The sequence below is a fragment of the Photinus pyralis genome, unplaced genomic scaffold (assembly GCF_008802855.1).
Source record: "Photinus pyralis isolate 1611_PpyrPB1 unplaced genomic scaffold, Ppyr1.3 Ppyr1.4_LG2, whole genome shotgun sequence".
Classification (NCBI taxonomy): Eukaryota; Metazoa; Arthropoda; class Insecta; order Coleoptera; family Lampyridae; genus Photinus; species Photinus pyralis.
This window is the reverse complement of record NW_022170403.1, coordinates 8882808-8893070: the sequence shown is the minus strand read 5'-3', so window position 1 is coordinate 8893070 and position 10263 is coordinate 8882808. Positions and strand designations below refer to the sequence as shown.

General features: G+C 34.6%; 1 protein-coding gene across 1 annotated transcript; it reads left to right on the top strand.

Moving 5' to 3' along the window:
- The first annotated feature begins 289 nt into the window (after positions 1–289).
- LOC116165075 lies at positions 290–1618 on the top strand. Its single transcript, XM_031479355.1, has 4 exons — positions 290–441; positions 492–809; positions 860–1004; positions 1052–1618. Exons 1-4 carry the CDS (start codon positions 325–327, stop codon positions 1483–1485), a joined length of 1014 nt encoding a protein of 337 aa, XP_031335215.1. The 5' UTR covers positions 290–324; the 3' UTR covers positions 1486–1618.
- The last annotated feature ends 8645 nt before the right edge of the window (positions 1619–10263 follow it).

Genomic DNA, 10263 nt, shown 5'->3' with positions numbered 1-10263 from the left:
ATCTTTAAATTCACCTTCGTCTAGTGTTTCTGAAAGGTCTAGAGTTACCAGTTTTGATGAAGATGAGGAAGAAGTAGATGAAACCGCTCCCCTCAAAAAGAGAACAAAAACCGCAAGAATTTGTTACAACTCTGTTAGTTCAGAGGTAAAGTATTTATGGAATTATATAGGTATCGTAAAACTTCCACAAATATTTCATTTGCAGAGTCTAAAACGATTCTTTTTAAACCACCCTGGAGGGAAAGAAGTTATTGGGTTTTATAAAAAAAAAATACTTTAGATGACCCTAATAGAAAAAAAATTGTGAATTTAGTTGTTTTTCACATGCTCCAGGGGATGCCTGAAGATGTGCTACCTAGTATAACCACACGAGAGGCATATGCCAAGTGTATCATTGAATTGTTTCCGCAGCTACGAGATCCGCAGACAGAAGGAGGATTCGTAAGTTATACACTCATATTGTGTAATTTAACTATCTAAACTTCTTGTAGGAAGCGTTCTTTGACCCAGTATCTAAAAAGGGCTATATAACCACTAGATTGAGAACAATTTTTCGGGAACGAAAAAAGAAATCAATTCCACTGCCATCAACTGCGTCCACATCGACATCGTCTGCAGTCAATGATGGTGCGGCAATTCAGTTGACTCCTACAGAACTGGAAGATAAAATCAACTTCCTAAAGTTTGCAACCCCAGATCAGAATAGAGACATTGTAGAAAAAACTAAAGAAACATTTTTTGATCGAAACCAATACAGACAAGCAAATTTATGTGAAAAATACCCCAGATTTGTGGATACTAATGGATTGGTGAGCAGTAATTAAGTATAATACTTAGCTCATAATAATTTTTTGTACAGATTTCGTTAGAATTCAGTTTAATGTTTCCGAACATTGAGGAAGACTGTCTCATAAAGTCGTTTAAAAACCATGTTCCAATAATAAAGGAAGTGTACGTTAAAACTGTGACTGTTCCTGACGTGACGCTAATTCCGGGTGAAAACAGTAAGTTTTGCATTGATCTTGTACTAGGTCTAAATTTTAATTTATAGACTGGGACAACACAACCTTAGCCCTGATAACACTTGTGCACCTTAACCCCGGACAAATTAAAAAAAGACTTACCGTTAATGCAGCTGTGTCTCATTTGATAATATTTCAAAATTGCGAAGAACCTCTGGAAGGTATTTTGACACAGAAACCCACTACACAGCCATTCATTTTAGCCGTAGGCACTTCAAAAGCAACTATTAGTAAGTGCTATGTCGTTTTTGACAAATATATAATTGCCACGGGAAATGATATTATCGCAGCTTTCGATGTTTGCTTTAAGGCGCACTATGCTTTTAATTTAAAATTTGACCTATACCTGGAGAGATTCTACGAATTGATAAATGAACTGTTTTACAAAATTGAAACGAATTCAATTTGTAGTAGAACGAGGGAATTGAGAACCAAAATTTTGAATTTAGTACGAAAAGAATAGTGCTTCTACTTATGTTTATATAAAAATGTTTCTTTGTTATATATGCTCAAAATCTTTTCTAAATGTTACGGTTCTAGTTAGACATTTAAGACAACAACATGCCTTATATGATGGCGAAACATTGGAATTACGTTGCTTTAATGTATTTTGTCAAAATATTTATCGTACATTTAGTGGATACCGAAAACATATTCAAAACTGTGTCTTAGATAAAAATGTAAAGGAGCAGGGTGTATTGCCTTCTATCGATAACAATGATAATGTCGTGGATAATGATTGTAATGCCCAAAACAACGAATCTAATTACTCTGCCTAATGAAACTAATGTCACTGATCATGATCACATACAGTCCCTAAATGATTATTCTGCAGAATTTATTAATAGTTTGTATGCTTTAGGATTACCAGATTCTAGTATCCAAAGTATTATTGAACATACCCAAGGGTTTCTTACCGTTCTTTCAAATAGTTCGATAGACAGAAATCAATTTCCAAACGTGTTTGCAAATTTCAATACAAAGTACAAAAGGGAGAAATATTTTAGAGAACGAATAGTGGAGCCGGTTGACATTAAGATTGGTACTAGATATGATCAAGTTTGGGACAAAGATAATAGAATCTATATGCAAATACCTATTCCATGTAATTTTGTCTACATTCCTATTTTGAAAACATTGCAACATTTATTGAGCAACGATTCTTTCAGAGAATCTTTTTTTTCAAAAGACTTCTAAACCCAGCGAGATGTATATGTCTTTTTCAGACGGTAGCATATACAAAAATTCTACTTTTTTTTCTGAAAATTCGAATGCATTTCAAATACAGTTGTACTTTGACGAATTTGAGTGTCAACCCATTAGGTTCCAAAACTGGTGGCCATAAGATCGGTGGTGTGTATTTTATAATAAGAAACATTCCTTCTCATTGTAATTCTTCTTTACGAAACATTCATTTAGCTGGTCTTTTTTATAGTAATGATGGTAAAAAATTTGGTATGAACTCTATTTTGGAAGTTTTATTGAGGGACCTAAAAATTTTGGAAACTATAGGCGTCAAGGACCATATAACAGATAATTTCATAAAGGGTACTTTAGTTGCTTTGAGTCATGACAATCTAGGGGCTAACCAACTGCATGGCATGGTAGAGTCCTTTTCAGCCCAATATTATTGTAGGATATGCCTTGCAGATAAACATTTATGTCACCGATTGACTGCAGAAAATCAAGAACTATTACGAAGTGATATAAGTTATGAGCAACATTGCGAGTCACTTCGTGATAACAATGAAGTCTCCGTGTTCGGAATAAAACATAGAAGCATTTTAAACGATTTAAATCATTTCAAAATATCAAATAATATATCTGTAGATTGTATGCATGATTTACTCGAAGGTGTTGTTCAGCTTGAGATAAAGTTAGTTTTAAAGTCTTTAATTGTCCAGAAGTTTATAACATTGGAGACCATAAATGAACGCATTAAGTCGTTTAATTTTGGCATTAATGAATCTTGTAACAAACCAAGTCCAATATGTCTTGAAAAACCATCTAATAATATTGGTCAAAGAGCAGCGCAAACAATGTGTTTAATAAGATACCTGCCACTAATTTTATGCGACGAATTGCCACTAGACAAAAATAAATGTAAAATTCTTCAATTGTTGCTTCAGATCATTAACATAGTGTTTTGTCCAACGAATACAACTGAAATGATTGAGAGTTTAAGATGTTTAATTAAACAGCACCATGAATTATTTATATCCGAATTTAAAATCAATTTGATTCCGAAACATCATATGATGTTGCATTATCCAAATGTAATACTGAAAATGGGTCCTCTTGTTTTTTTAAATACAATACGGTTTGAGGCAAAACACGGGTACTTCAAAAATCTAATACACAGTTTTAAGAATTTTAAATCATTATGTAAGACGTTAGCATTAAGGCACCAAGAATATATGTGGCATAATTGGAAAACTATAAATTTAACTTCTTTAAATTTTACATTTGGAAAATGTTTTAGAACTAATCTAAATGGTCAACAATTTCAGGAAGCTGTAAATGCGTTTTTTAAAGTACCAATTAACTTTGATTTTACTATAACGAATTCAGTCAAGGTTTCAGGCAATAATTTTCAAAAAACAATGTTTGTAGTAGACGTTTTTAACACTTACTGTTCTATGTTTTGCCAAATTTTGGAAATAATAGTTTTTAAGGACATTCCTTATCTAATTTGCAAGCCTTGGAAGACTTGTAAATTCAATAGTTTGTATAATGCGTGGGAAATTCAGAAAACGGATGATATTGTAATCAACATTTTAGATATAAGAAATTTGCTTCATTTTGTGTCATACGAGATACATAAACCTTATAATAAACAAACCAACTTAATTGTACCAAAATTCAAAATAGTGTCTTGAATATTTTGTTTTTTTAATATTTTTGTATTTTTTAAATATAGTATGTTGTCTTGGAGGTACTTAGTTTAAATTAATAAAAATATCTTAAAAAATATGTATGTATTTTATTTTCAATAAGATTTTGTGAAATTAACAAACGTAATCTTGGTTATTTTAAACACTTTTAAGTTGTTAAAGTTACAAATTTTGAGATTTAATTTTACCATATAATAACGTAAATTTGCAATTAGGTTGTGGCAAAGTGGCATTGAAATGTTGTCAATATTGGCAAATAAATATTGGCATATCAGATACATTACCGTGGCAATATGCTACTTCACTACGAGAAACTTAACATAAATTATTCATGTAATCAGCCACAGGTAAACTGAAACTTTGTGAATTTTATTGGCCAAAATTGACAAACAAAGTTGGTTTTAAATGTTCTCGGGAAGTGAGATTTGACATTAAATATTCGCTCTCTTTTACACCTCTTATTCGTTGGATTAACATCCTTGGGTTTCAAATGTGAAAACTAGTTCTCGCTACATTTGTTAAATATTAAATCGCCTTTATTTGCTATACGTAATGTCGCTAACTTAGCACAAACTAGTGGTGGACCTGTGGGAACAACATTTTAGTGCTAATTTGACAACATATTTTTTACTGTGCATCGTATTTCGTATTCGTATAAGGTTCATGGCAAAGAGGATTGGTCAACTAAGACACCAAGGGTGAAAATCAGGTATTTATTTACCGTTCATCAGCGCTTTTGCTAATTTGCTTACTATTTGTTTGTAATGTTTATCAGTTATATTAGCGATTTTCATTCAATACTTTGCTCATTAAATGACGAGAAATTGGGACGGTCCGCGGGTGCTGGTTTTGGGAAAAATTATGTATGTCACCCCTGTGTTCCCTATTCTTCCTCCTCGCCCCTCCCTTCCGTCTCCCCAATCGTAGTGAAGTTCGGTTTTGCACTAACCATTGTCTAGGTATATACTAAAAAAAACGTTTAAATTGAGGTATCGACCCCGCAGTTTTGAAAGGGGAAAGGTAGTCAATAATCACGGAAACTTTCTGTGAGAGTGGTGATGATATTTCCTTTCTTTGTGGTTCCATACATGAAATTAATTAACGTTGCTGCTTTTAAATGTTTCATTGCCTGCACAGTCGGTAGCTAATGATGTATTCATTTAATGGCGAACTGAAGATGAAATCTACCTCACAATAAATGGAAAGGTATAATGTGTTCTACGTATATTTTCGACAAGGGTGATAAAAATGTTTGCAATTCAGATACCCAGCACACTCCTGTTGAACATAAACACCAAGAGAAGGATAATAACGTTACAAATTTAAACTAAATTTGGATGAGAGAAGCGCTTTCACAAAATTTGAGATATTAGTTTGTTATATAATACACAGTACAATTTAAGAGGCAAAGGGGCAATATAATGCAAAATTCGATGTCATTTTACAAAATGTATTGTTCATTATAACACCACGGTGAATATCCTAATGCCGCTTTACGGCGGTATTCAGGAAATAAAGTTAACGGTTCGTAAGAGGCCGCCTTTATGGAACATTCGATTTTATTGGGGAAGCAAATCTTAACTAACGCGTTTGATTCAACGTATACGACCCCATCATTTTACCTAATACAGTTTAGATTTTCAGCAAGTGTCTACTAAAAATTAGTGAGAAGTATTCAAAGTTTTAATCTATTCTAAGAAACTTCTCCTACAACTTCCAAGGCATATCCTTTATTGTTCTCATGAATATTTAAACTAATTAAGAATTACTGCAAGTGCTGCCTACTATTTGCGTAAAACAGGGATGAATATTGTGAACATTTTTGGTGGAACAAACCGCATGAATTAACAAAACTGTTAAAGAACAACGTAATAAAACGTTGTGTAGGTACAGGAAGGCGTTCGTATCCTTGAATATTTATGGAGCCGTATTTAAACACTGATGTGAATCGTATAGAAGGTAAATGTACAAGTGATACCGCAAACTGTCAATTACATTATTCCTGCTAATGGTTGGGGAAATTAGCGGTTTCCATAATTGTAGGCCTCGTTATAACGATATCAAAATTTTGAGGTAAATGTTGCGTAACTGTTTAGCCTATATTAAAAAAACACACATTCCGGACGTAATCATCCTATGAACTCTCCGAAATGGTAAATTTAATCATTGTATAATTGACAGGATTAATAACAAGTGAACCAATCGTTCCGTGATAAACGACATTATCGATTTTTATAACGTATCCAAACAAATAGGTAAGACCAAAAAAGTCGCAGCCTCAATGTCACAATAAGCTGACTAGGTGGTCACAACTCACATGGCACACAATCGTGAAAAGAAAATAGTATTTATTACATTTACAAACCTATAGGTTTCCCGAACAATTTCACTTTCAACAATACTTGCTCCGTTGATTCACTGAAGATAAGTTTTTTTAAATTACCTTTATGCATAAACAATTAATGGAGCCTTTCCCGATAATCAAAAACGGAATAATCAGCCAAATTTCGCCCAAAGCTGTAGGCTGAGATGGTAATGGAATTGAAAGTTATGATAAAACTTTATTACTCATCTATTTTGAAACAGTCACAGCGCTTTTTACGCGTTAACAACAAAAGCTCTAATGTGAAACTTATCGCACGTGGCGACCCTCAGGGATCAATTTCGAGTCCCCTGTTTTATAGTATCTATTCCAACGGTATTGGCAATGGATGCAAATTCCACCAATATGTTGACGATACTCAGATTTCAATAGATAGTTTCTATGCAATATTGCTATTTCGCCACTCTTCCATTCCAGCACTTGTATATTGTTACATTTAAGTTTTACGTTAAAAAAATTGACTACAAAACAAAATTAAAATCTTTCATCAGTATATCTGTAATCCTGTCACCTGATTAATTTTAATGAGCTATTATTTTTTTGTGATATAATGAGAGATTTAGTTCTATTTCTCTGTTATTGTCTGGGCTGCATGGAAGAACAGAACTTCCAAGCAATGAATGCAATCCTTTTTATAATTGTTTGAAGTGTTCTAATTGGGTTTGCTATAAGCAAAATAGGAACTCAAGTTTATTACTATTATTATTTCTTATTTCCTTTGAAGCTATATGAAAACACTCCCCATTGCTGTACTATCTATTAATGAATTATAATAATTAATTTTTTCTTTCAATTTGTATTCAATTCGATTGACCCTGAGGTTTTTGTTTGCAATTCATATTCTAAAAAATTGCACGGCGTTTCAACAGCTGATTTGGCATTATTTAGGGATCATTTCATTCCCAGTCCCAGGTTCAATCTTTTCCTGAAGTTCTCTAGCTGTTTGTAAATCCTAATTTCGTTGTTATTGAATGCTGACAGCATGAATTCGGTTTTCATCAATAAGTTTATAGACATTTGGGGTTTAGAAAATGTTCAGAATTGTCTAAAAAAGAAACTTATTTAATTATAGTGTTATGTAAACAACGTCATTCGGACGTTTCATTGGTGTCAGCACCTGCAATAATTCGTGTATAATTTGAATTTCTATTGTTAAATGTGGTTGCTAATTTAGATTGCACACAGTTTCGATTATAGAATTTGAATTTGAAGTCAATGTTGTTTTGTATCGTACTGCTTACGGCTTGACCCAAAGAATTTCTGTCCATCGCATCGTCCCGACTAGCAAGATTGGAAGAACATTCGATATAAGGAGACTCAAACAATATTTAAAGCATTCCCAGACTTTAGCGCTGAAAGTAAGCGCTCGGTTAGCGAATTCAAATGGAAAATCTTTCCCAAATGCAAGAGATGAGCAAACAGAAGAAATGCTGACGAATATTTCTCATGGAGAGGAAAACATTGGACGAAACCCTAAAAGAAATAAAGGCGCTAGCTCCTGATTTGTGGACTGGCAATTTGGAGGAAATACCGTATGATCTACTTCTGTACGAATGTGATAGACGTTCAGAAGCAATTGAATTAAAAAGGAGAGCTGGAAAAGATTCCACACTCACAGCAATTTTGACTTTAAGTCAAAACGAGAGCGCGCAAAGAGAATTTTCTCCACCAGAAACCTTTCGTTAGCCAAGCGAAAGTGCCCCAGGAAGCACCTTTTGTAAGGAAGGAGGCAACGCCAATAAAATTTTCTGAACAGTGTCCCTGCGCCTCATACCACTTGAAGGGGATCGTCAGCGCCTATAAGATCCCCTTCTCCATTCAAAACAACAAATATTCAGATGTTCGCAATCACGCTCTCGTCCACAATGCCAAAAGAGATAGAAAAACTGAAAAAGGCAAAGATTTAATACCAGCTTTGTCAAACAGCGCGTTTCTATCGACAATACTGTACGCATTGTCCTTCTGACTACCATGCTTCGGAGGGTATGTAAATCTGGTGGTCCCGGAACTCATACCACGGCTCTCCCGTAAAAAGGTAAAACCCAGTAACTCATTTTTATGAACTTTTCAAGAGAGCAATTAATAGTACAATGTATTGACATAACGTTGACAATTAAAGTTGACAATTGTAGTATGGGCATTATGGTGTTTTAGGTCGCTATGTCTGTGATTATTATATTGTTTTTGTAATATATTTAGTATTTTGCAAAATATTGAACATACGATGTTTTTTAACAGTAATTATGATGCTTTTACTACACCAATATGTAGTATGTCAAGTTACGGTTTTATTAATATTGAAAATGTTGCACTATAAGCCATGAAAAATGTAGTAAGGTGCTTTGCTAGCTATTTCCAATGGTATCATGCTTACTGGCGGTTTTAATTTCTGGTAAATATATGACTTTACTATGTTCTTACATTTTTTGGCGGGAAGCAAGACCATCGGTAGATTGCTTTGCTAGGTTCTTCCATTGAACGTCAGAAATCAAAATAACTTCAATTTAATTAAACACTATTGAAATAACTAGTAAGAATGAATGCTGTGTTTTTCCATTTGGAGGTGAGGTTGTTTATTCAGTAAATGCCATAGCTTAAGTGAAATGATAGGTTCTTCCACTGCAAATCGGATTTACTATATTCTTGCTTTGAAATATAAATTATGACACTTACTAGAAAATTCCATTGGATGTAGAATGCTTATTAGTTGGAAGTGATCTACAAAGTTTATACCTCTACAAAGGAAAAAAGTAGTACTTTCAGATCGTCTCAAAGTCTAATTTTAACCAAAAATTGACTTACTAGGTTTTACCTTCGCACGGGAGGGCTGTCGCTAAGCCGCACAGACGGCTGTTTATACGATCTGAAAACGTCTGTATCTCAGAAGTGCCACCCATACGATAAAAACGGAATGCACAATTCCATTGCGGACAGACTGTCCAGGAACCAGAATCCTGCGGAATGGCACCTGTAACCATAAGCGACGGAGTGGATCTTCGAAAGATGAGGTATTTCAAAAGAGAACTTGTTCACCTCCAAAAAAACGAAAGTATTTCCCAGATATGCGTCGATAAAAACTAATGAGGAAGCACTTTTTTCAACCCCTTCTGCAGAATGTGGACGGGGCATATGTACAGGTTTTTTATCCTCCACCGTCCCTGATGCCAGTACTAATCCACCTCAATCGCTCATCGGAGACATTTCTGATAGTGCGCCCCAGATGGGAGAACACCTTTTGGAGGAAGGACCTAAAGAGCAAAGACATCACAGTACAACTTTCACTGGGGAACCTGATCGAAACCCGATCTAACGACGAGGCTACCAGCCATATCAGACCTAAATTTAGACGTCTGGAAGGTACCGGTTGGACGGATGTAACGAGTGATTTGATTGACCGTGAAATAAACGTCAGTACATCGGCTTGGAGAGACTCCACCGGGAAATCTGTGTCGTCTGTGTGGAAGCAGTGACTATCCTGGTGTAGAGCAAAAATTTGGTGTGCACAGCACAGGGTGGTAGCGCGTTTCTGCCCTTTTATGCCTATGAATATGTTTACCAAATTTGGTTCCAATCGGTTAAGCCGTTTAGCCGCGAATGAATTGAAATGAATTTGATGGGTTAACGATGACAATATGATAAAGAAGAAGGATCGGGAGGAATGGAAGGGAACAATGTGTTAAATAGGAGAGGACGTCAAAAAACTTTTTACTGAAAGATTTTCAGTCTTGATGGTTGTAGCGTTCTTGTAGGGCTAAGTCTAGATAGTGTTCTAAGAAGTTTCAATTAGTCGTTAAAAAGTGAGGGTTCTAGTTCGAGTTAAGCTCAAGCGTTGTGTTAAATATACGAAGAAGTAGTTTGAGCATTATGGCTATTGAGTAGTAATCGCATAAGTTGGGCCTGTTTTGAAGGTTTTAAATAGCCGATAAAGTAATAGCTATTTGTGTATTAAGAGCGCAAAATGATA

Coding starts and splice junctions, on each gene's coding strand:
- LOC116165075 (XM_031479355.1), top strand. CDS start 325: ATGCTCCAGGGGATGCCTGAAGATGTGCTACCTAGTATAACCACACGA. Junction 810..859: donor TTGTGGATACTAATGGATTG/GTGAGCAGTAAT, acceptor TTTTTTGTACAG/ATTTCGTTAGAATTCAGTTT. Junction 1,005..1,051: donor GCTAATTCCGGGTGAAAACA/GTAAGTTTTGCA, acceptor TTTAATTTATAG/ACTGGGACAACACAACCTTA.